Source organism: Protopterus annectens, chromosome 2.part0, assembly GCF_019279795.1.
Source record: "Protopterus annectens isolate FY-2018-M chromosome 2.part0, PAN1.0, whole genome shotgun sequence".
Classification (NCBI taxonomy): Eukaryota; Metazoa; Chordata; order Ceratodontiformes; family Protopteridae; genus Protopterus; species Protopterus annectens.
This window is the reverse complement of record NC_056728.1, coordinates 1,727,416,705-1,727,444,502: the sequence shown is the minus strand read 5'-3', so window position 1 is coordinate 1,727,444,502 and position 27,798 is coordinate 1,727,416,705. Positions and strand designations below refer to the sequence as shown.

The window sequence follows — 27,798 nt, the reverse complement described above, 5'->3', positions numbered from 1 at the left end:
AGAGAACATGCTGGCTTATGTGGAAGTGTTTACAGAAACAAGCATGTAAATAACAGTATAGAAACAACAGTTCTAAACCAAAAGAAACTTAGGACAAACTCCAAAAGCAAGACACCTTGGTGGGCCCCAATATACATAGATTGAACAACAAAATAAAGAAAATCCTGTACAAAAATAGGAAGGGCTACGCCCAAAAGACAAAAACTCCCTTATCAGTCTCAACAAGCAACTCAGTCCACTATAGCAAACTTCATGGCAAAAATAGCCTCCCAGGCTAAGGATAAACATAAGGCACTTTTCAGTTATGTATGCAACCTTAAAGGAAATGCCAGCAGTGTGAAGAAGTAATATTAAATGGAACTTCCAATGTTGAACTGGGGGGGGGGGGGTTATAGCACTTTTCCTAGCCAATTAATTTAGCTCCAGTTTCACTCCTGTATCACCCCAGTTTCCCCACAAGAAATGCTTTCTACTATTTCCTCACTGACTATCACTAAACAATAAGTCCTCACTGCACTCCCCAAAGCTAAAACACTGCATAATCGGATTCTGATAATATCCCAGGATGCTTGAAACATGACCTAATAGGGCCACTAGAATCTCTCTTCAACCACAGCCTCCAGACAGGTTTCATCCTTAGGGAATGGAGGCTGCAACTGTCATCCCTCTACACAAAGGTGGACCATCAACAGACCCAGGGACTTACAGTCCCAGAAGTTTGACTAGTCTTACATGCAATGCCATGGAAAGAATTATTGTGGACATGATAAACAAAGACATATGAAATCTTCAAACACAGGCCTCATCCCACTTTGGTTTCACTAGAGGCAGGTCATGCATGCTAAACTCAGTGGACTTGTTTGAGACGGTCACGAGCGCCATGATCCAAGTCAAAGCAGTACACACTGCCTTTCTTGACCTGGTAAAGGCATATTACATAATACCTCACTCAGGTATTATGGACAAACATACACATTTATGCATAAATCCCTATGTCACCCAATGCATAGCCAAATGTCTCACAGATAGAACACATGAAGTTAGGGCAGAGGAATCCACCTCCACCAAGAAGTCTGTTACTAGTGGTGTGCCATAAGGCTCAGCTGGGACCTCTCCTGTTTAGAATATACTTCTCTGAAGTCAAGGTAAATGTAGAGGGTCTTTGGCTGACCAACTTTGCTGACAACTGCAAGCTGGGTTCAATTGCTGAATCCTACAGGAATGTCTGATGCAAAGAAATAACTGGTGCCAGAAATATGACCTAAAACTCAGTACAAAGAAAAATGCATAATTGTACACTTTGGGAAGACAACCACCACTGCAAATTACAACATTGATAACACTCCCCTAAGAGGAGACCCACTTCATGCTTATGCTGTCTCATTGTACAAATTTCTTATGCATTAAATGTACTCCTGTAAAACAAGGTGTAAACCTTTATTAATGAACTAACTAAACTGTAAATATTTTGTCATATTATTTGCTAAGACATTAACAACAAGCAGATGAGGCGATTGGTGCAACAGACTGCACCTATGTTTTGATTAGGGCTCTATCTGGTTTATGGGGTTGGGGGTTTTGGAAAAGGAAGGAGTACCATTCCAGCAACTGCCAGGTAATGTGTGGTGCATTGGGGATCATCATCAGTGTGTCTGCCCAGCATTGTGGCAGCACACATGATTACCATATCTGACACACTAGCTCACTCTGCCACCTCTTCCTGCATGGTAGAAGGTACAGAAGTCATATTGTTGGTAACTGTAAAAAATATATATTTTTAATAATTTGAGTAGTTATTCATGGGAAATGTATTGCTTAATACTAAACCACATTTTCTTTGTTTTGTAACTCTTCCCCCTTTCTCTTTTTTTTTTTTCTTTCAGGTGATGCAGGATATCCAATGGAGCCATGGCTGATGACACCAGTGAGAAATCTAATTGTAGCTGCAGAAGATAATATTAATAAGCCCTGTCAGAGTTCTGTACTATCATAACAGGGTTTTCAGGATGCTGAAAGTCAATTTAGGTGCCTGGATGAGTCAGAGTGGCCTTCACTATGCCCAGCTACTGCTTTTAGGATGTTTACTGCATGCTGCATTCTGATTAATATGATCATGCACCAGTCTGATGGTGAGGTGACCCATGATGTCATCTGTCATTGCAGCTCCAATTTCCAATCCTATTAATAATGATGACCGGCTGGCAGCAGGGGCAAGGGACATGATGCAGCAGGCTTGTGCACAACATATGTCTTCTCAGGTAAACAGACATCATCTATCCAAGAATTATGGATTCTTTTAAAAAACATAGAGTATTACTGATGCATTCAGCGATAAACGCAGGCTATGCATTGTCTACCACCACTGTTCATTAGACATCCCTCCTTATCTATAAATAATGTTTTTATTTCTGAAAGTGACAAGTGGAGTACCTCAGGGTTCAGTCCTGGGACCTCTCTTGTTTGGCATCTATTTCTCTGAAGTACAGGCCAACACTAAGGGACTCTGGCTAACAAAGTTCGCGGATGACTGCAAACAGGGAGCCATTATTGAATCCCCAAATGATGTGGTTACTCTACAAAAGGGACTTACAGAAATAGATGCTTGGTGCCAGAGCCATGGGCTCAAGCTCAGTGCCAAGAAATATATAGTTATCCCCTTTGGGAAAAAAACATGTACCCGTGAATTATCACAAAGGTGGCAGTACACTAAACACCAAAAGTGTGATAAGAGACTTAGGGACACAGGTGGACGGTGGTCTCACCTTCAATAACCACATCACCACAACAGTCAGGAAGTCCTTCTATGTGGCACACCTCATCACTAAGGGCTTTTCATCCAGAAAAACGGAGGTCATTGTCCCACTGTACTCATCTCTCATTAGACCCATTATAGAATACAACGCCCCATTTGGTATGTACCTCTCAAGACATCTGCAACAACTGGAAAGGCTGCAGAAATACCTCACTAAAAGAATAACAGGCCTAAAGCAGATGCCCTATGCTGACTGCCTTAAAAAACTCCAGCTATACTGTGTCACATATCGTCTACTCCGAGGTGATCTCTGTTTAACATACAAGGCCATGTCAAACCCAGAGCTGTTGGACATGCTACACTTGCAGAAATCCCAATCCCTCAGAGCCACATGCTCCAGGGATTTAAATCTTGTCATCACAATAAACAAAACATGCTGGAGGGATAGGTTCCTGGCCCAGAGACTCCCCAGACTCTGGAATATACTGCCCATGCATGTCAAGCAGAGCGCCTCTTTGGCCCTCTCCAAAAGGAACCTTGATGATTGGATGGGAGAAAGGAAATTCACCCTGGGGATCATGTCAGCCACCCTGCTAGACAGGGGTCCACGGAAGTAAATAATGTGGGAAGAAATAGCCAGGGAATTGTTATGGCTAGGCTTGTATAGGCCCTAGGGCCGATAGTCTAGTACCAACCTATGAACCTATGAACCTATGAACTTATGAACAGGTACTCGTGTTATTTTTTATAAAAGTCATGACTGAGTACTCACCAACACCTGCTCAGTGATATCATAAGGCATCATATAAGGAATGTTTACAATTTTAAGCATTTTGTACAATAAATTATTATTAAATGATTTGCTTAGGTATGCTCATACTGAATTTCCTGAAGTGGTACATTTAATAAAGTGCTAGTTCAGTATTTAAAAAGAGTTCATAACTTGCAATTGAATGAAAAAGTTATCATTTTCTTTTGTATTATACAATGTTTACTCAGTTTTAACAATTATGTATTTGAAATGCATTATTGTTCTTTGCAAAGGTACTGCACATCAGATTATTTCATTTTGTCATACACAATAAGTTGTGTCCTTAGAGATGTCATCATTTGTGTAGTGCTGATGGTGAAATGGCAACAGTAATAGTATACATGTCAGCATACTGATGTCATCTTTTATTTTCAAATGAGTGTTTCTACATATACTTGGTAGTACTTGTTTTATGTTCTGAGAAATTGTCATCTGTAACACTGATAATGGATAACCCATTAATTATGTAAATCAGTGCAATATGAATGCTGCAATGTACATCATTCTTTACAGATATCTCCTTTAATAGTAAGGAATACCATTATTGAAATGAAAATTCATAAAGATGCAAAAAGTATCTTAATGTTGGATTGCATTTTGCATTCACATATTCTGCGTTTTTGTTTAATTTTTTAAAAATAATTAATTGTCTTTCAAGTTAAGCACTCACATCTCTGTGCAAAAGTCAGGTTGAAAGTACCTCAAAGGTTTACCCCAAATCACAGTAGATCAAGGTCAGATGTGTCATACACAACATCTCCTGAAAAAAGAAAAATAAAAGAGTAAGTGAAGGTGCATGTAATCTTGAGGAGGGAGTGTCATGCAAGCTGCATGGTAACTTGCTGAGATGCTGTGACCTACTTGATGCAGCTGATCCTACAGATACTGATCTCACAGTGCTGGAGAACTGGACTTCAAATGAGAGATTCTGCTGTTTGTAGACAAATGCTGATAAGACCTGCATGAAACCTGTTGTGTTTGTTCCTCCTTACTGTTTTTACTACCTTCTTGAGAAGTACCATGTGATATGCCCCATGTGTCCAGACAGTACCATGTCCTGTGCCCCTTCCAAAATTGACTCCTATTTGAGTCTGATAATTCCTCAATATTGTATGAATGAAGACAATCGCAGATGCTTGGGGTGTCAAAATACAATAGATCAATGTGACCAAGGCATCATCGCTACTCTCTCCCATTTTATTTAGTGCTGGAAATCCTAAAGTACAACCTGAAGTACTCTGACCATTTCTAACTGACTCCCTGTGGCTGTGCACTGAGTCTTAACACAGTCATGGCACATTTCCTTCTGGGTAGCCAGTCCTTCATGCATATCCTGGGGTTGCTGTTACATATGCCTGTGTCTGGCATCCCCTTGTGTAGATGTCACTATGGACACTGTTACCTCTGAATTTGTACCAATATCTAGAAGTTGTTCATGTGGGTTTGGAGATATTGATACACAGGTGCATGGGTTTTCTCCCTGTACAAATTTTAGTGGAATGTCATGATGTACTTGACTTTGGATCCAGTGGCACTTCCTGTATAGTTACTAACATGTTGTGGGTTGTAAGACCCTGCCATTAAACTGGAGACTGTGTGCCACTTTCTCAGGCTGCTTCATAAATATAAGTATGTTATTATCATCATCATCACCCATTGTTGTGTAAATAGCATCCAAATATATTAGTATAGTGGAACAGTTTGTTTCTGCTGTTGACCTTGTAAAGAATTAATTTAATATATTACTAATCAATTACTGGCATACGGTACTATATGGTATGCAAGGAGGTATGGAGGACCCTTACCACCCACACACACACACACACACACACACACACACACACACACACACACACACACACACACACACACACACACACACACACACACACACACACACACACACACACACACACACACACACACTATTCATTGTCATCATGTGCAGAAGTAGATGTTCACCTGTTAATAGTAATTGTCATGTGTTACCTGTAATCATTCTACTTTAATTATCTTTATAAATAAATTATTGTTTTTAAATTGATCTTCCTTAACAGATGTCTGTTGATGCTACAGATTTAGGTAATAGCCAGTGTCTACACCATCTCAACATCTGTGTCGCAATCACCTCCACAAATAGAGAGGAGGTATTCCTCATCAAATGTTACAAGGATAAGTGTAGTAGATCAGCCTACTGTACTGCTACTGGCAATTGCATTCTTTCTTGTCTACCATATCATTGGCCCTCTTCTTGAACTGTGTTACAATATAGTTCCTTCCTCCAACAGCATTTATATCCATAACCACTTGGTTCCAGGCCTTTGCCCTCTCAACTTGTTTGGGTCCCCTTTTCCAAAAAGGTGTCCACTATATCTTATGTTCTCCAGTGAGTATGTGGTGCCCCTCATGGCCAAAAATGTCCTTTCTCTGTCTGGATTCCTGTTGCTACATTAATCATTTACCTAAAAAAAAATCATGCCAGAGTCATATACTGAAATGTTTAATCCACTCATCAGCCAAACAGCACAGCAATAAAAGCATACCTGCTTTCATCACAAATTAATCAAAGATCGGAGTACAAAAAATATTTATGGTGACACAACACCCGTATTCATATCCACATAATGAAAGTCCCAGTCCAGTGAGCTAAAGTTGTGTTGTAGCAACCTGTACATCATCTTCAACAAATTCATAGTCATATTTCAAGCACTTGTCACTACAGTGTCATCTTACACCATTGCTAAAAGACTTGTATCCTTCCACTAACACATTTTTTGATTCATACTGTCATTTTTTTTTCATCAGGAGTGACACCCAGAAATCCCTCACTAAAGCAGCATGCATCTTACAACAATGTATTCTTGAAAATGCAATACATCAGACTATAATCACTATAAAGTATGTACTTCCATCCTGTGTAGCATAATCACTAAGTGCCACCAAATGAGACTTCAAAATGTCTTTCACATTGTTATTATGGCTGGTTCAATAAACATTTCTAGCTTTGCTGTCATAAATTTCTACTAAAAAATGATGCTCATTTAATTAATATTGACATGAATCAGCCACATCTGCCAGATCAATAAAGATCACAATTATCCAAGTAAACCCTATAATCAAATGTCAGTGTGAACTGCTTGCTAGTAATTTCTAACATTTTTACTATCAATTCTTTTCTTGAGGAAGTTCTCAGTTCCTAAACTATTTTTCACCAATTTCAAGTTATTGCAAGTTAATATAGTGCTATTAAAATTATTTGCTTAAATTCAGAGTCATTTATGCACACTGTGTGAAAATTATTTTTTTTACACGTATGTGCATAGGTTCATAGATTCACAGTTATATACTAGACTAATAACCAGCAGGACATTTATAAGCCTTGTCATTCAATACAACCCAATTGTGTCCCTAGGTATCATAGGCATTTATTAGAAGGGAGTATGTTAGGAAGCTTCTAGAGGTTATGTGGGCATTACTGTACAGGTTAACATTTATATGCTAGGCTAATGATGATCAGGACATTTATAAGCCTAGCCGTGCAATCCAACCTAATTGTATCCCTATGTATCATTTGGTTTATGTAGACCTCCATATAATTATTAATATGATAATTATATAAGTCAGTCATTTCTTTCAAAATATTAACTGTACATACAAGATGGATGATCTCAGTTAACCACCATACCCTAGTCAGAGTGGAGGCAGGGGTGGGATAAAGTAATTTGTGAATGACCAGCAGAAAGGACTCTGAGAAATGCTGTGTTTCATTAATTCTTAAACATTTCTACTTAATTCCCTTGCATTCTTACATTTATTAAGCAACACATTATAAAAACATACATTGCCATGAAATATTGCTAGTGCAGTCATTATGTAAAAGTATAATTGGTTTTAATACAAGTTGAACTGAAAGGATGTCATAATTTCCTTTCATTTACTACATTTTTATGTGTGTACAGTTTCTATCTCTATGAGGAGAAGGTAAAAGTCTGTCACTTAGATATTTCTTAAAGATGTAAGTAGGGCATGCAAGGCATAGTGGAAAGTGCAAACCACAAATAAACTGTAAAAATAAGTTGCATAAAGTACCCATCCCATAAATAGACAAGCTCCAAAGAGACATAAAAGTGTGCTAATTGGATGAAAGGCATGCAGTCCTAGTTATTCAACTTGCATTGAAGAAGAAATAGTGGTTTGCTTAGATGGATTAGTAACCATGAAAGTATAGAATTTCTGTGCTTTTGGTTACGTTTGAGGTCCTGTGGCTGGGGTGGGGGGGAGCACTTCTAAGCTTAACTACTTTTCTCCTCTATCATTTCCTAATCATGTCTCCTATACCCTCATATCTAATTCCCACCCAAACTACCCTCTTATATACACAAAAATGACAAATAGGGGTCGACCCCCACCAATCACATAGCACCCCTCCTCTCCTATCTTGCCCAGCATGACCCTCTTGATGTTTTCCTTCTGTGTTTCCCTCTCCTCTTTTTCATTCTTTCCTATTTCCCCTGTCTACTCTTTTAAGAAACAGACCTTTTATAAAACATATATAGCCTTTTTATATTTTTAAAAGCTAATAATAAAAGGTGCACTGTGTGCTGCTTCTATTAAATACTTCAAGCAAGTTCTATTAAATACTTTAAGCATGCTTGCACATAGCCACATTCATTGACAATGTCAGAAAACATATTAAATCACATGAAAACTGAAGTTTTTATGTAGTACTTCACAAACACTTAAGAAATAACTTCAGATATTTTATGCCTTTGCTGCAAGTAGCCATGGTTTTGAAAATACCTTCACATTTACTTATTCAGTGTGAATAATCTGCAACTACTGTGCTTGTATATAGGAGTAGTGGCATTCTTTGTAAAAAATGGATAAACAAATGTGAACCTTGGCACTATGAATGCCACACAAAATTTGTTGGCTACAGCTCAGACTCATTTCTGAAATCAAGTAGGCTTCAAGGTACTGGGTTATGAAGTACACATCAGCAGCTGTAAACAGAATAAAGCCCAACAGCAAATCTAAACTATAAGCCATCTATCAAGTTCTTTAATTAATTCAACAGTCAACAAAGTTTTGAAAGAAGAATACACTGTATGAACAAGCTTTTCAGAGAAGCTTAAAGTAACTTTCATCTGACAAGACAATATGAGGATTCTACAGAATTTCATCTTGCCATGGACACGCACAAAATAATCAGAATGAGTGACAGATCTAGAATACACTGATTTACTGATCTGATGTCTCAAAGCCCAAACTCTGGAAAACAGAAAAAGAGCAGGGTGTATAACATCTTTGGAGCTTCTTTCTATGCGGTCAGATTACCCTGTCATCGTGCCACCTGACCTTAGTTCCTAGTGCCTCTGTCAAGTAGAGCCACTGGAGTGATCCCCGGGGTGAATTTTCTATTTCCCATCCACTCATCAAGATTCCTCTTGAAGAGGGCCAGTGAAGTGCTCTGCTTGACATGTATGGGAAGTCTATTCCATAGCATGGGCAGTCTCTGGGTTATGAACGTGTCCCTCCAGCATGTTTTCTTGATTGTGGTAATAAGGTTGAGGTCTCTGGACCATTTGGTGTGGAGGGAATGGGATTTCTTTAGATGTAGCATTTCTAACAGAGCTGGGTCAGACATGGCTTTGTAAGTCAAGCAGAGATCGCCTCTAAGTAGTTGATATGAGACAGAGAATAATTGGAGTTTTTTGAGTCTGTCCATATAGGACAAGTGTTTAAGGCCTATGATCCTTTTTATGAGACAGAAGAAAAGATGGCAGGACACTGCTGCTTGCTGCTAAAAAAAACTTAAAAAACTTTAAAACAAAAAAAGCAAGTAATCAAATCAAGACAAAAAAAAAAAAAAGGTTAGCTTTTGGGTTACACCCTTCATCAGATGGTCTTTATTGTCTTTTTTATTTTTTTTTTTTCAGGACTTTGGCAAGGCTAAGTGGATTCATTTTGTTTGATCCTTTTTATGAGGTACTTTTGTGGCCTCTCCGGTTGTTGCAGGTGTCTAGTGAGGTCCAAGCCAAATGGAGCATTATACTCGACAAGTGGCCTAATGAGGGAAGAGTAGAGGGAGACAAAACCCTTTGTAATGAGATGTGCCATATAGAAAGACTTTCGGACCACAGTGGCAATGTGGTGGTCAAAAGAGAGGTTTCTGTCAACCTGTGTTCCTAGATCTCTTATAACACCTTCTGTGTTCAGTGAAATACCATCAATGTGGTAATTCAAAGGAACCAGGTTTTTCCCAAGGGGGATGATGACACATTTTTTTGGTATTGAGCTTAAGGCCATGGTTCTTGCACCAGTCATTGGTCTCATTGAGGCCTTTCTGTAGGATGTCAACATCACTTGGGGAGTTAATAATAGCTCCCAACTTGCAATCATCTAGGAACTTTGTCAGCCAGATTCCCTTTGTGTTGGCCTGGACTTCAGAGAAGTAGATACCAAACAGGAGAGTACCCAGAACCAGACCCAGTGGGACTCCACTCGTGACTGGTCAACAGTCTGACTTGGAGCCAGCTACTTCCACACTGTGGGTTCTATCTGTGAGCCAGTTTGCAACTCACCTAGTGATATAGTGGTCGATGCCTAGTTTAGTGAGTTTTTCTATGATTCCTGAGTAGGGAATGGCATCAAAGGCCTTGGCCAGATCAAGGTAGGCTGTATGGACCACCATGCCATCATCCATAGCTCTGGTAATTGACTCAAAGAAGTCAACCAAGTTGAGCAGGCATGATTTACCTTTCACAAAACCAAACTGTGTAGGATCCAGAGTTTGGAGATTCCGTATATCCTTGTTTATTAGGTCCATGATGATGCATTCCATAGCTTTGCATATCAGACTCTTCAGGCTAATGGGACGATAGTTCCCAGGGTCTGTAGTCTCTCCTCCCTTGTGGAGAGGGATGACTGTAGCAGTGCGCCATTTGGTAGGGACAAAGCCTGAGGTAAGGATATGATTGAACAGGGCACATAGGTGAGGTGCCAGTTCACTATGTAGTTCATGTAGAACACAGCTGGGGATATTGTCAGGTCCTATAGAAGCTGTATTCCTTGGCCTTGGACAGTGCTCTGTTAACCTGTGCAGCAGTAATACTGGGTGGCTGGCAATCTACTGGTATTGTGATTGGTCCTTTGGGGGGACAAGAGGGGTAAAGTTGGCACTGAATCTGTTGGCCAGGATATTGGCAATATCTGTTTGCTCAGTATAGGAGGTACCATTGTGCAGTCACAAATCTGGGTATTGCCGTGGAGATTCTTTTCATAACTATAGAAGGCCTTATGCTTGTCTTTTCTATCTGGTGCAATTCTGTTTTCATAGCTAGCGTTAGAGGATTTGATGAGGGATCTCAACCTTCTGTTGAGGCTGTTAAGGGAGTTTTTCTAGTCTTGGGCCTTCACCTTATTCTGCATCAGTTTTCTCCTTCTGTTGTAGAATTTTTTTTATGGCAGGGGACCACCAGATTGGCTTCCTTTTTTTGAGGAGAGTGCCTTGGTTCTATTGGGTATGGTGAGATCCATGCATTTTTGTATGTGTTCATACAGTGCATCGGTGTATGATCTGGCATTCTCCATTTGCATGGGTCCTGTGAAATTAGCCACCTCTGCTTTTAGGAGCCCAAAGTTAGCTTTGGCAAAGTTTTTCATGGTAGTTACCTTTGGGGTGGTGGGGGGGGGGGGTGAGAGGGTTGTGGATTTCCAAGGTGATTAGTTTGTTGTCAGATCTAACCAGGGAGGAGTTTACTATTGGTGTAGAGCAACGGTCGCCCATGTTAGTAATGACCAGGTCAAGGATGTTGCTACCTCTAGTGGGGGTAAGAACGAGCTAGTCCAGGGCATTGGAATTAATGAACTCCAGAAAGCATTGGGCAAGTGTATTGGTACATGAGTAGTTTTCCCAGTTAATGGAGGGGTAGTTGAAGTCGCCCAGTATGAGAGTGTTAGGTTGGACCCATATATTCTCCATGGTGCTTAGAAACATGTAGTGTGAGTCTTGGGACATGGTTGGGGACCTATATCAGGCTACGACCTGAATCACTATCTTACCCAGTGTTAGCTGCAGCTGATGTATCTCAGATGTGTTATGTTGGGCTACCAGTCTGGAGGTGTGCACATCTTTTATGAATATGGAAACATCCTTGCCTTTGGAGCTTCAGTCCAAGTTCTGGGGCCGAATGGTGTGCAATGAGTTATAGCCTGGTAGTGCACGGGTGCTTTTTGCTGTCTTAAACCAGGTCTCTGTTTGTTACAGGACAAATGTCTATGTTCTCCATTTTAACGAGTGCTTCAAGCAAGTGCATTTTGAGATTTAGACTTCTAGCATTGAGCAGCATGACCCCCAGATTGCATTTGTTTGCTGCTTTGGAACACCACCTAAAAAAGATTTTATATATATATATATATATATATATATATATATATATATATATATATATATATATATATATATGTGTGTGTGTGTGTGTGTGTGTGTGTGTGTGTGTGTGTGTGTTTGTAAGTGTGTGTAAAGAATGGAGCACTTGATTACGATAAGCTGCAATAACATGGAAATCAGTTTCACAGTAAAGCATAGATTTATTTATCATGCATGTTTTAGATATTAATATCACAAGATGCCAGATGTTTCAGTAAAACAACTCTGTACAAAAAGTATTTCATCGAAATCCTCAGTTGTACACTAAAAGCTGTCAGCTTAGGTTCATGATTGAAAACATAGCCACATCTCAGTTTTTAAGAATATGGAGACCTTGCAGTGACAGTTATGAGTTGGAGTGAGAATCTGACAATTTCTAATATAGGAGATATTGTAAGGCGAGCACTGCAACAGCCATATCCGGGGCTGAAAATACGGAAAGAGAATGGACCCTTACTTACAAGGAAAAATCTGAGGTATTGATAAATCAACTGAGCTATATCATACTGTATCTTTTTGGACTAATACTAAACATATTAAGAATGTATAGTGGATAAATATAGGCATTTATTAACATTAGACTTTTATTTTGATTATTGCTACACCACAATGCAGTTTTGCACATAGAAATCTGAGATAATTGTCACAGGTCTTTTTGCACTATAAACAGCCTGGTATAGATGATATCCCTAATTCTGATTGGAATGGTTGCAGTTGCTGTGGTCAATGTAGCTGTTGTAGACTGGTATTTAAAACTAAAAATATTTAATACAGTTAACAGCCCAAGAACTTATGATACTAGATATTGTTTTATTGTTGTACACAATATATGATTTACTAAGCAATATGTGCGCATTTGGCACCTTTTATGAGTGGAAAAACAGCTGTCAGTTTCACCAAAGAAAATCCTTACAGCTCAGAGACATAAGATGTCATAAAGAATGAAATGCACTTTTTAAACATTTGGGTATTCCTCAGCAAGCACAACTTAAAGTTATTGCTAATGACATAATCGGGATTAGATGGGCTAATCATTTTTACCTAAAACAAAAAAATCATTGACTAGCAGGAAAGAAAATTGATTTTGCATTTGGGAGCCCTGAACCCACAAAGACTTAAAATGTTGTAGCATTAGAAATGGTTTTAGTTGTTATTTCACCACCCAAACACTGGGTGGAGGAATGGTATTGTTTGAGGGCATTCAGGAAGATCAATATTTCTACCCTAGTTGGAGGATTTAAATTCTTTGGCAGTTTCACTTCACAGAAAGGAAGGAGAAAGGAAGGAAGTTTCTATAGTCAAGCCACAGAAATACTACCTGCTATTAGTATGCTATGCACTGCTTCTAAGAGGAGTATTAGCATTGTTTCCCAGGCAATAACTATTTATAAAAGATATTTCCTTTTACTAAGTTGCTACTATATCCATATCAAATTGAGTGTGCAAATATTGTGAGGGACCTGGCATTGTACAGCTAAATGTACACATGTATGGAAAAAGTTGAATTTCTTATGTTTTTTACCAGCTATATAAATACAGCATGTATTTTGTGATTTATTGCATTGGTTTACACAGTGACATTAGGAGTTGTTTCATAGCTCAGAGATGTTATAAGGTTTTCTTTTTATTAAATTACACATTCATAGTATTTTGCAGTATATACTTTGGTTTGAATGTGTTTTGCTCTCTAAAGTATGCAATATATTTAAAGTCAAGTTTAATATGTGCCTCCTGAGCTGTTCTTATATCAAAAAAGGTTATAGAAATGTTCTTTTTTTACTAAATTATATGTTCATGGTATTTTGCAATATGATTTGTGTTTTGAATTTTTTTGGCATACTAGAGGATGCATAATATTTAAAGGCAATAATTCTTCAGAAAAGGTACATACTTTCTACCAATTTATTACTACAGCCATACAAAATTGAATTCTTGCTTACTGAGATAGCTTAGTGGCAGGGCATGGTTATATATGCATACTATGTATGTTAAATGTTTAATTTCAAGTGGCTTTTTTTCACAGTGGTATTTAACAAGCAAGAGTAAACATTCTAAGTTAACTTTAAATCTCCTAGGTGGCGTTAAGCACCAGCAATATAAATATAAGTATTTTGCACTTTATAGATTGGTTTAACAAGGGGTATCAGGAGCTCTCTTGTAGCCAAGAAATGTTATAAGAAGGCATTTGTCTTGTCTAAATTTTAGTTACTTTTATAATTATTAGATTTAATGATCTGGTTAGGGTAGCGTTATATCCTGGAAGGTACATACAGTGTTCATAATATTCTGCCATATAATTTATATTTTGAATTTGTTTGGAGCATTAGATGATGCAAAATATTTAATGTCAATGAATGTGCTTGTTTCAGTTCATTGAAGAAGCCTTTTGTAGCTGAAACTGGTTTGGATTCAGCCTGATTTGTTGCTGTTGCTGTCACTATTGAAAATAAAATAAAATTGGAAAGCAAATATTTACACAAGGTAGCTGGGAGGGGTTAATTCATGTGACTGAAAACTCATTTGACTGAGACCACAATACCTAATTTTCAAAATACTGAAAACTCATTTGACTGAATCTCATTTTACTGAAAGTTTGCAATGCTGAATTTCCAAATACTAAATTTTTAAACCATAGACATGCACACTTACACACCAATGACTAACTCTTTCCAGAACTTAAAAACTACTTACCCTGTCAACAGAAACCGGACAATATAAAACCAAACTTGTAGTGGGGGCTACACCCCAACACCCCCCAATGTTGGGGCTGTGCCCCCCACACCCCCTATATATATATATATATATATATATATATATATATATATATATATATATATATACATATATAAATATATATATATACTATCTCCAGAATTGCAATACAATGGGGAAAAGGGCATATACCTTTTTCTTGCCTTTCAGTACTCAACACATCACCACTACTGCTGGGAATGCAAAAAACATCTGCCATATTACTTTAGATACTTCCCATAAAAATGTAAAGAGACATACCTAGATTTAAAAACACTACAGCACTACTTTCTACATGACTATCGGTATTCTGACAGTCAGCCATTTAAGTTACAGTAATGCTTTTTATCACAAGCAAGTCACAGGTGAAGGGAAACCCACATCACGTCTATGACTTAAAATTCAGCATTATGAGATTCAAAATACACTGAGGTTAGGAAATTAACTTTTTTCCACTGTAGTGTGATCTTGGAGTTTGTATATTTAATTTACATGAATGAGGGGTGCAGATGGGCTTGCCCCCCTGCAGAAACGTAGTCAAAAGTGTGTTTGTTAGTTAAGTGTTGTTATAGGTGGAGGGGATCTTATTTACATATGCAATGTAGTTTTCAATGTTATGAAGCTAAGTTTCAGTGTTCTGAAGTTTCATTGTTTTGGATTTTCAGTGTTTTGAATTTTTGATGTTATGATCTCAATGTTATGAATTTCAACATTATGAGATTTCAATGTTTTAAAGTAGACCTGTATATATGAGTTTACTATCAAAATCCAAAAATGCACTTCTTCAAATATCGTATCATTGAATGTATGGTTTCAAACTTTTGTTAAATTGAAAGTAAAATTAGCAAATGGGTAATACCAATATCCAGATGGCAAATGCAGTTCAACAGTCATTTCTTCCAAAACATTGCACATTGAAAATCAGCTTTAACATTTAGATAGATATAGTGTACACTTACATGCATGCACACACTACACATATTTCAGCCATCAGCAATGATGCTTTTCTAGTCTAACAATTTACAAAAACAGTCATCCCAATGAAATATGTCTTAGATGTTCTTAAACATATGTAAACTAGTGTTTGCCTTATTATAATTCAGTTTATTCCAGAGATTGGCTGCACTCTCAGAGAACCATTTAGTACATATCTCATTCCTATATAATCTCCTACACAGGTTTCCCAATGATTTCCTGCCACAGTTCAATAAAAATAAGCATTCCCAGAGGTAGACGTGTCTAAATGCCCTGTATACCAGAATAAGGTCTCCTCTTAAAAATTTATATAAGACACTGTGCCAGTTCAGATTTTTTTCATCTTCCCTGCTAATTTGTACTTTGGAATACATAAATGCCTGTGGGATATTTCTGCTGTACTCTTTCAGATTTAGTTATTTCATTATTTTCTGTTTTGTCTGTTTATTATAAGATTTTAGTAATAACATTCTATACTCTGCCTTTGTTGCAATTTCATTTTAAAATAAAACTTTTGTCATTTATACTTTCATAGCCTTTATAAATGTTTACATAGCCTATAATGTTATAATCAACAACCATTTGGTTGACATGATCAATCAAACAAGCTGGATCTGTCAGTATAGATAGATCCTAAAATTAATCCATATTTTCAGTTACTGTATGTTTCATTAATCCTTTAGTGTATGTCTCCAAATCTCATATGATGATATATTTCTTAACCTAATGTCCTATGCTCAATTCCTCCCTTAAATCAATTTGTATTGCAAACGTGCCGTGCTGATAACAGATATATTCATTTTCCCATATTTAAATCATCTGTATACACCTCAAGTGAAGAATATAAATGAGTAAAATAAAAATTAAATAAGTATTGGCCCAGGAAAGATCCCTATGGGATACCTTGATTGTAATCATGAATCTCACCCAACTTATTGATGAATGACACTTCCCCTATCCTATTTTAACCTCTGCAGCTATTCATCCGATCAGTATTAACATTATACCTATTTTTATTTATTGATTATCATTTTATGATTGAAATTCTCAAAGGCTGAAGATAGGTCTGCATAAAGTGTACCACAACATAATTTTTCACATATAGCTGTTTATATATTATTATAGAACATCATGTTACAGAGAGTTATAAAACTGTTTTCAACATATGCATGCTGATATAGGGTTTAAGCTCCAACCTTTATAGTTTGTATCCAAAATAACCTTCTCCATTATTTTCCTGGCAACAGAATAGACTTTATGGTTCTTTATAATTCTAGGTTTTGTCCTATTCTTCATTTTCTTAAAGCTGGGCTTATTTCTTTTGAGGAATCTATCCACATTTATATGACTTAGAGAATAAAAAATGCAATGGCATATTAAGTTATCCCTGAAGTGTTTCAGGTTGTTGTTGCTAATTACATCCCATCTGTGCTTTATTATGGTCTAATTTCCCCCAGTACTTTTTCAACATAATTTAAATTAATTTCAGGATCTGAAATTACTTGGCTGTTCCTATTACCCCATCCTCTGTTGAACCAAACTGTTTTGCATTAAATTTTGCAAAGATATCTACGATCTGCAGTGTATCTGAAAAAATAAAAAAATCTATAAAAATATATTTATCTGTATGTCTCTACTCCTATCACATATTGGGTATCACTAGAATAATTTCCTATTATGATCAATACCTTTATATACACTTTCTTCAACATTTTTAATGATTTTGCATTATGCAATATTTAATTTGTATGTGTAGTTTTTTTTATTTCAGTTTTCAGCATTATAGTTTGATCTGATTTCTTTTTTTATATTTGTACATGCCATTTTGATTAAGTGTCTTGTTCTTCTGGAAATATTTTCTTTTAACTTTGCCTGCTTAGATATAACATTAAACATTTTTTTAACACTTCAGATCATTTCTTTTTCTAAGCTTGCCACTTTTCTTCTGTCATCATTCCATGGAGTGTTCACTGCAGTTAATTTTAGACTTAGGGTTTTACTTCCATGTACTATTTTATTAATCTTCTGGTTTTAGTTTAGATCTCAGTTTGGCAGAATTCTCTTAACAGTAGTTTGACCTTAACCCCATAAATATCCTATATCAAATATAGTAAAATTTCACATGAGGTAACAATCAACTCCTTAGAAACACAAACAATATCCAATATTTTCTCTTTTTTGGTAAGTAGCAATTGTTGTTCTTGCACATATTTTGTAAATAATGTCTTTATTTATTAGTGTTGTAGATTCAATATTATTCCAGGCTACATCTGTTAAGTAAAAGTCCCCAACTATTATCATTCCCTTCCTGTGTTTTATGAGATAAATGCATACATTTCTCTAGGTCATCAGAATTTGTCATTGGTGGTCTATCCTCTTCAGCAATTGATACCAGCTGCAGGGTCATCATTTTGCTACACTACAGTATTAGTGTTATCATGAAAGATTTAAGAATCACAGGTCTAATAGCAGTCTTTAACCTGTATTATAACCCCTCCATCTGATCTTTTTATTAGAATGTTTATTACAGTAAAACCATTTACACCCTGGCAGAACTGATTTCTAGACATTGCTCTTTAACCATTGTTCACAAGCAATAACAACATCAATGTTATGAAAATCCAAACAAAAATCCACAAATACAGCAGCATGGCTTCAGCTCGAAAACACTTTAATATTGACAAAGAACACACAGAGAAAAAAAAAACTGACCTACTTTGTTTTTTTCTTTTTGTGTTCTTTGTCAATATTAAAGCTTTATCTAGCTGAAGCCGTGCTGCTGTATTCGTGGATTTTTGTTTGGATTTTTATGAACTGAAATGAAAATGCTTTATTCCTGACAGTGACATCTTTTTTTCATTAATGTTATGAAAATGCTGTATATTTTCCAATAAAGAAGCCTTTATTGCAAATGCTCCTTCCATGAGCAACAACACATAGAAAAGTCAAATCTTTCTGTCCATGAACTGTTAATTTTTAGACCTATTAAAATACTATCTAGCGTGAATCAAACATAGAAACACATCAGCTGCAAAAAATTATCTTCCCTTGTCTTGATAAGTGGAGTCCCTCTTGTTCAAAAACACATACGATCCAAAACAGGCTTGAATACTTCATATATTCACACTTTTTAAAATGAGAATTATTTCATAAATAATTTAATTAATGGTGTCCTCCCTCACTTTTCTATATAGGATTTGTAGAAAATATGTCCAAACACTTATACGAGCTATGCTGTCTAAGAGGGCTAAGTATTCCCTACTAACTGTTGGTGAGTACATAAAGATAAGATCCCTTTCAATAACAAGAATAAAAATAACTCCACACTTTCATTTATTTAGGGATCCTAAGATCCTACTCACATCCTTTATTCTTGATAATGGAAGGCATAACATTATTAGTTCTTCATTATCCTCTGGGCAAATGTGAACATCATTTCCTTTAATAATTGAATCTCCAGTTAGTAATATATCATTCCAATCTAAATAATCTCCCACCTCTAATTTATTAGTCTCTGTTTTTTCAACTATTGCACAAGACTATTCTTTGTAATCAAAAATCTCTGTTGTAAAATAAACAGGTACCTGTGGTGTCATACAATCAAGAAACTGTAAAAGTTCTAAGGATCTCTCTAGTCAATTAGATTATGGCTTTGAGATAAAGTAATATTGATGGAGCTGCTGAATGTCAACATTAACTTGAAAATAATATTTAAAGGTAAAAAATATACTGTTCCTGATTCAACTTCCTTATAGCAATTCAGGTTTGAAAGAGGCTAATCCTGGACTGGAAGAGGTTGGCTGACAAATATCCACAAACTTTGGGAGCTCACAGTCATATTGCTAGTACATTACTAGCCACTTCATGGGAAAAGGTTATATAAGGAAGTTTTAGGGTAGCAAGATTTGCTTTTAGGCCTGAGTGGATCACATTTGCTTATTAAGGTGTCCAATATGTACACATTCATTATACTCAAGAGAGATGAATGTGGCATTGAATAAGATAAATCTGGGAGGACAGGACATATGTCTACATTTGCTACATTTATTTATTTTGCCTTTTTTTCAGTTTGTTAGCCAAAACAGCACTTGATAAATGTGAAACAAAAACAAGCAAGCCAGTAAACAAGCTAATAAAAAGACTATATTATGTTGTTTTTCGTGTTATATTTATGATTTTCCACTAAATGGCTGAAGGATGTCCAACAGATCTAGAGGCTAAGCAGCTCACTGTAAAGAGATGAAGTGAGTGAGTGACACTAGCTCACCCAGTTGGAGGTGGGAGTGGATGTTGGTAGAGTCCTGCCACTAGCCCCCTACTTATTAGAAATGGTAATAGCACAGCAAATGTTTTTCTGACTCTAGGAGCTAAGTACAGAGTATTAAACAGACATAGAACAGTAACAACAGCATTTTAAAGGCTTAAATAATAATAAACAATGTTGATACATTAGTTAATTTTGTTTTCCTCCTAGAAAAATGCCTTTTGTGTTACACAGTTTCATATACTGCATAATAGAATGAGCTCATGCAAATACACTAAAAATCGAAAGGATTAGTGCATGAATTGAAGCAGATAACAAATGAGTTTAACAGCAACATTTCAGCCAGAATCTATGCAAGATAAATTAGTGGTTTCACAACAGTGCTTCATCAGATTTTCACTATTTAACACAATCCATAATGCTTAATTTAAACAGCTAGGATCACATATGTATGACATCATTGAATCAATAAAGTAACCAAAAATATGCATAATGCTCAATTTAAAGAGCTAGAATCATGTGATATATGGCATCATCAAGTGGATTAATTAACCAAAAAATATATTTTCTTAAAGTTCTATTTTTAAAATTGGCTTTAAGAATATGAATCATTTAATCTAGGTAAATAAGTAGAATTAAATCCAGTAATCCATTTATAACCCCTTTCTTCTGCTGAACATATTAAATCTCTGCCTTTTTTTCCTAAATTGATTGATTTGCTTGTAGGACAGGAGGAAAAACTGATGATGCATTCCACTTACACATAGAAACACTGAAGCTGCCCCTTTTTGGTTGTAGAGAGAACAATGTGCATGTTAAAAAGTCCAAACAGCTTAGGCTTTGTTTAACTTATATTATTCTAATAATGCGATTGCTGTTTGTGGCATCTTTAGAAAGCACTGGGATATTTTAACTGTTAACAGTGAAATAAGCAAAATTGTGGGGCATGTGTCATCTTTTTCATTTAGAAATTAGAAAAAATTAAAAAGATAATTGTGTAATAGGAAACAGGAAAAAAAACTATTTCACATAGACTGGGAACTCATCCTTGCAAAGAATGCAGTTGTTGAATTTTTTTTTTATCTTTGCTGATTGTAATTTTGAAGTTGTAGTTTACTTGAGTAATCACAAATTATGCTTCATGTTCTAAAATTGAAAAAAAAAAACAGAACACTAATGGAATGAATTAATGAACATATATATGATATTAAGAAAAATACGAAGATTAGTGCATTAGCTAAGCATACCATTAAGTATGGGATGCAGCGTGACTTTTGTTCTATGTGATACAAACATTCATTTAAGAAAAGGGGCACAGATTTAAGATGCCCAACAGAAAAACTATAAGTATAAATGGATTATTGAATTTAACTCTAATTCTTCAACTGGATTAAATGATTTGTATTTGTTGAAACCTATTAAAAACAGAACTTTAAAGAAATAGATTATTTTTGATTTATTTATTGATTTGATGATGCCATACATTATGTGATTTTTATCTCTTTAAACTGAGCAATAAATATTGTGTTAAATCGGAAAATCTGAGGAAATGCTATTGTGAAAGTGTTGCTTCTAGTTGGTATTTTGCTGTTTAACTCATATAATTCCATGGAAAAGCAAGTGGGAATGGATGCTGATCCAATGATTCAAATGATTTGGGATGAGATGGGCCTGGCTTTTGCCAACCATGTTTGAAAAGTCTGATGAGCATATGAACTTAACATTCTAGTAGTATACATACTAGGTGATTCAAGAAAGGAAAAAAAAATAGTTGTGTTACCCCTGGAAATTTTGAATGATTTAACACTCATTCAACACTGACCTTGAGAAATTATACTTTGATCAAGAGTGTTTCCATAACTGGTTTAGAGGAAAGCAGATAATGTTGCTAACATAGAACATATACCCTGGATTATTACAGGAAGATGTAATTCATTTATAGGACACTGGACTGGACATATTCAGTTGGATTTAAAAAAGCACTGGAAGCAATAAAATGTAAACCAGTAAATCACTGGGCATTAGTAAAAGAAGTACAGAAACACTGATATCTTAATATTTCAGTTTGAGCAAAAGGATGGCCCTGGATTAAATAACTGGAAATGGTAAAATGGAAATGGTGGCATGGACAGTAAAAAAGGCCAGTGATAATAAGTCCACATGCAGCTTACAAGCTGATTACATTTCGTTTGGTAAATGGGTCTGTAGAGATCAGCACTGATCTTTGTACAGGCTAGCACAGGCAAAAGGGAGTTTGTTTCATGTGTACAAGTTGGTCACACAAGAGTGTTTTGCTACCAGGAACTGCCAAATTATTAGATGTCAGAGGCAATTCATAGCCACATTGCTGAAGGAACACTGATAAGACTGTGATGAATTATTACAAAAATGTATTAATAAATACTGGTTAATCATGAATGCTCATTTATAGAATGCAGGTGCAATAAATGTAGCTGACTTGTGATCGATGCTCAGAAAATAAAAGCAAATGGACTTGAAAATGGTAGAAGCTGCATGTTCCACATTTTTATACAAAACTGTTGTGTATTCTCAGACCTACACAAGCTGTTGCAAATGTGAGAGTGTTGATGTGTGGTTTGCAGCTGTGCATGAGAATGCCTTGGCTAGTGCAAGAATATTGGAGGTATCAAAGTACGGTAGGTGTAGCTATGACTACTTAATGAAATACAAAGTAGAAGCATTTCCAATTACAGATTTTTCAGAGAGTATTCACCCATCCCACAGTACAAGGTAAGATAGTCAATACAGTGGTAGCAAAGCCAGTAAAGTGGTACACAGAAAATGACATGAATGGCAAGCAATTATACAGCTCATGTTGCATGTATATTAATAGGGAACAAATGCATCTTAAGCTTGTAAATAAAAGCATGCTTCAGTGTCTAACAATAAGGTTTATATGGACATAAGTATAGCCCTGGAAGAAAAAAATGGTGTAACAGTAGAGATTACATTAGTGTTAGAGACTAAAAGAAGGAGAAAACCATGAACAGTCATTCAGCAATAAATGGCAGATCCCTAGAAGTTATGATTTATTACTGCTTCATGTGTGGCAGTCAGATGGAGTTCATTAAAACTGCCCCTCATATTGTAGCAGCTTGTACTAGAAAAAGGATGGAACTGCCTATGTGATGGAATCAGCTTCATGTCAAAACATCATGTCACCAGTTCACATATTCAGTAGTTACTGGTGTTGTTTGTTTGTTCTAGTATCAGAGAAAAAGACTATACTGAATGGTAAGCAAGGAGGACAGGTGTTGTCAGAAATCTTGAGACAGTCTCAGACCATTGTAAGGGGATGGTGTTTGGTTAAAGTCCTGTCACAGTGTGATTGGACAGAAAGGCATTATCGGTGGCACAAATCTGAGATAGCAGCTTCTTATACAAATAATTCAGCAGAATGGCAGTTCTAAAACTCCAATAAACAAACAAAAAGAACGCCTTGGACCACGGTCTTCTCCTCTATATTGTCAACACCAAAATCACAGAGCGCCAGTGAAATGTCAACAAGGCGTTCTTTTTGTTAGCTTCTTATACAACTCGTAACCTTTTCATAGTTGTAGGAGAAGTAAGAAGAGTAAAATGAACACCTTACCAACAACACAAAGCCGGATTCTCAGGCTGGAGTTCACCCAGGACATGCTAGCTAGATCAAAATAAACAGAGAACTTACAGAGCTGCCCACAATGGATCATAAGCACCTCATTATGTGTATTATCCATTTAGCTATATTCTCAGAAACAGATGAGGTGCAGAAGGATTTAGGCAGGGATGTCATAAATAGCATACACATGATTGTTAATGCACTTGGAAAGCTATACTGATATTGCAGATAATTCATTAACAAATGTATACTAAATAGCAATGCACATTTATGAAATGTAGCTACTTCACAGCTAACTGAGCTGTAATGGATGCACTCTGAAATTCCAGTACCAAATACAATAGACATTAAAATGGTGTGATAACTGAATCTGGACGCCTAGTGTGTTTTGAATCTGTTTTGTTTGTTTTTTAATGTTTAGGTTAATCAGATAATTAATGGCACAATATATTGTTATCTCTGAATATCACCAAAGAGTAATATTATGAGAGATTAGACACTTAAGCTAAAATCATTTTAGCACATGTTCACCAAGAGGAGAGGGACATGTCTTTTTACAACTTATGTCTTGTACTGGAGAAATGCTGCCTCATTTCTCTATAAAACAAGCATAATCAAAGGTATAGTAGACTACGTTGTAAACTACAACATGGAATAATGTCCACACCTTTACCATAATTTATGGTTTAGTTACAAATTTGTTTGTTCTCCTGTTACCTGGTACTCATGACAAATCCATGCTAGCTATGCCTGTGCTCCCTTTAACATATACGTTCGACTGGCTTTTCTGTCACCAGGTCAATATTCTGTTTTAGACTTCATGGATTTTGATCTCAGCAGTGAGGTTACAACAGGTTATCTCAGAGGGTCAGGTAGCAGAATATCTGAAGTTCATTGCTTCCAAAATCATTTTTTTTTCTTTTTCACATTTAAGCTCACCTTTACATTTGATATGCAATAGCTATTCTGAGATTTTAATTAACACTAATAGAACTTTTGAATACGTTTCAGTTCCCCAGCAGACATTATACATATTTTATCCCAGTCTGCTCCATTCTTCAAGGAAAATGGAATGTACGTTCCATTACTCTGCAACTAACTATAAAATAATTAGGTCTTATTTCTTCATATCTTGATGACAAACATTACAGAGTGACAATGTTTTAGGTTTCTTTACAACTAGATGACATAAAATTACTTCAAAATAACGCTTTCATATTTTTAATTTTGTTTAACACTTGGCTAGATCATTGCCTTTAAGTTTTCAAAAATTATTTCTTATGGAAGTGTGTACCAAAGGAAATGTTTTTCATTTGGCACCACATTAACAAAAATTACTTGTGTTAATGAATTACATGAAAGATTGTTTTCTGTATTTCCTGTTAAAATAAGCAAATATCTCCAGTTAACCCTATAGTTTACATCCTGGTGAACAAATGTTAAAAAGTAATCCTGTCCTTGAAATAGAATTATAACACTGTTAAGGTATAAACTGTCTGCAAAGCAAGACTCACTGACTGCATTCTAGCCTTAAGGAAAAAATAATGGAAGGCACTCACTGGTACAAGAAGCAGAGACTGGATCAGAAGCTGCTCTGTAGTAATTTGCTTCACAAGGACAGAAGGTTGAAGCTGGAAAATCTGAGAAACTGTGTGGAGGGCATTTCAGGCACAACTGCTCCCCAGCTGCAGACTTGTAGAAGTCTAGCTTGCAAGCTGAAAGACAAAAATGAATTGCTTTCTGAATAAATTTCTGAATAAAAATATAATAATAAATATACATAAATATACATAAATGCTAAATATAAAAATACTGTTATTGAGTCACAATGATTTCCTGTGTGCAAAAGTTACAATTTCTAATTTCCCTCTGTACTTTATATGTTTCTCACAGCACTGCCAAATTCATGGGGAAACAGAAGAGAAATAAACACAGACACACACACACACACACACACACACACACACACACACACACACACACACACACACACACACACACACTGGTTGCACAATCAATATTTATCTATACTCTTGGTGGATTGTCAAAGATATAAAAATCCCTCATTGACCACCAATATCAATTACTAAAAGCTAAACTAAATTACAGGTTTATATGCAAAGCACACACAATACAGGAATGTGGCACCCCACTGACCACTTTATGCCATACAAAACAATCCTTAAACCCGTCTGTACCATTTTCCAGTGCTAGATTGACCTTAACAGAGTTGAAATATCTTTAGCATAGTCTGGTTACAAATTTTGCTCTATCCAGATCTGTTTGCGTGATTCCTGTGTTCCTGCTATGTCACCTTGTGTTGGCCAATGCCTGACTGCACTTAGTGGGAGTAAGTGATGGTTGGAATTGGTCTGGTATAGGGTGTTTCGTTAAGAGCTCAGGGACAAGCGTTGATTGGTCAAGTCCAGTGTTTCCATTTTAATTTTGTTTTTGTGGCATTTAAACCCCGCATTTGCATGGGTTTGTGCTTGTTGCATGTCACGCACAGCTACTGCACTATTTTAACACTTTGCAAGGTATCACAGCTGTATTTTTCCCTTACCAGCTCTCCTGTGTAAGTTAGGCCCTCACTTGCAGCTATTATATTGATTTTATCCAGCCCTACTCACACCTATAGGTACTCTTCTCAGATAGTACCCACTCTACTATCACTGACCTCTTTTTCACAGATTTATGATGTCCTCCAAGAGGGTCTCATCCAAACAAATGACTGGTGCCAGAAACATGGCCTCAAGCTGAATGCCAAAAAATTCATCATCATCCCCTTTGGGGAGAGTGATGGCCCCACATATTATCACATTAATAACACTGTCCTAAGTACACAATCAGTAGTGAGGGATTTGGGCACCCAGGTTGATAGCAACCTGACTTTTGACCACCATGTTGCTTCCATTGTACAGAAAGTTTTCTACATGGCCACCTCATAAGTAAGGGTATCTCATCCAGGGACAAAGAGGCCATAAAATGACTGGATTCTTCCCTTATAAGACCAATTATTGAGTACAACACCCCCTTCGGCATGCACCTCGCAAAGCACATGCAGCAGCTGGAGAGACTACAGAGGTTCCTCACCAGGAGAATCCAGGGCCTCAACCACCTACCTTACACAAATAGGCTAAAAGCCCTGTCCCTCTCATCAATTTCATACATACTTCTCAGAGGTGACCTCTGTGTAGCATACAAAGCAATCTCAGACCCCACCTTGATGGGACTGCTGCATATCTGCAAGTCAAGCTCCTATCGAGCAACCCATACAGGTGACCTCAACCTGGTCTGTGATATCAATAGGACTTGTTGGCTGGAAAATTTGTCCCAGAGACTCCCTCATCTGTGGAATAGACTCCATCTCCACATCAAACAGAGTACCTCATTATCCCTTTTTAAGCACATCCTGGATGGGAAACAGAAAAAAAACTCCTGGGATTCCACCTGTGTCCCTGCTGGACATAGTCTCTGGGTGCTGAGTTATCTAAACATGGGCTAAACTCTTGGATAGGCTTACAAGGGCCTCAGGGCCAATAACCTAGCAACCTTTTATGATCCTATGATCTGACAACCATGGACGGACAATTTCCTATGGTTTCTTCTGCTAGTCTGGTTGATATGAGCATCCTGAGACAGTGTAGCAACTGCCTTATTTACACAGACAACACTCTACTACTACCACCAAGGAACAAATATCATAGACACTGGAAGCTGTTGTAGACTGGGGGGTGGAGAGTGAGAGGGGCACTTAGTGATCTAAATAAATGGCAATTTTTTTAGAAACTATTTACTAACACAACATAGGTTCACTTAGAGGACATTTTAAGTTTAGCAAATTTCCCTTTTGGTGCTTGAATTAACATTTCCTGATTGGTCTTACATGGGTGATAATTGTACAATAGCCCTAGTGAGAATAACTGTGATCATACCACAGATAATTTGATGGGACCCATGTAAGGGATGCAACATTTAGGAACTGCCTCTATCCATTAGTGGCATGTTGGGCAATCCTGGTGTGCATTTTGTATTATCCATACTTAGATCCAAGTAGCATTTGAATATGGACAGGGATGAGCTTTGTTTTACTTGAATGGATAGTCTGTAATCCCCTGCCTCTCCAGCAGCAGCCCCCTCCCCAGCTACTCCAGTGTTCCATTACTAGTATATTTCTCCTCAGTTACCATAA

The 27,798-nt window shown here is 36.7% G+C and overlaps 1 protein-coding gene across 1 annotated transcript in view; it reads right to left on the bottom strand.

Moving 5' to 3' along the window:
• The window catches only part of EPHA8 (EPH receptor A8), a 2,987,396-nt gene that overhangs the window by 1,118,777 nt on the left and 1,840,821 nt on the right, over window positions 1–27,798 (bottom strand). Inside the window, exon 4 of the mRNA XM_044061766.1 lies at window positions 25,166–25,321. Coding sequence (XP_043917701.1) covers window positions 25,166–25,321 — 156 coding nt within the window. The remainder of the gene's footprint in view (window positions 1–25,165; window positions 25,322–27,798) is intronic.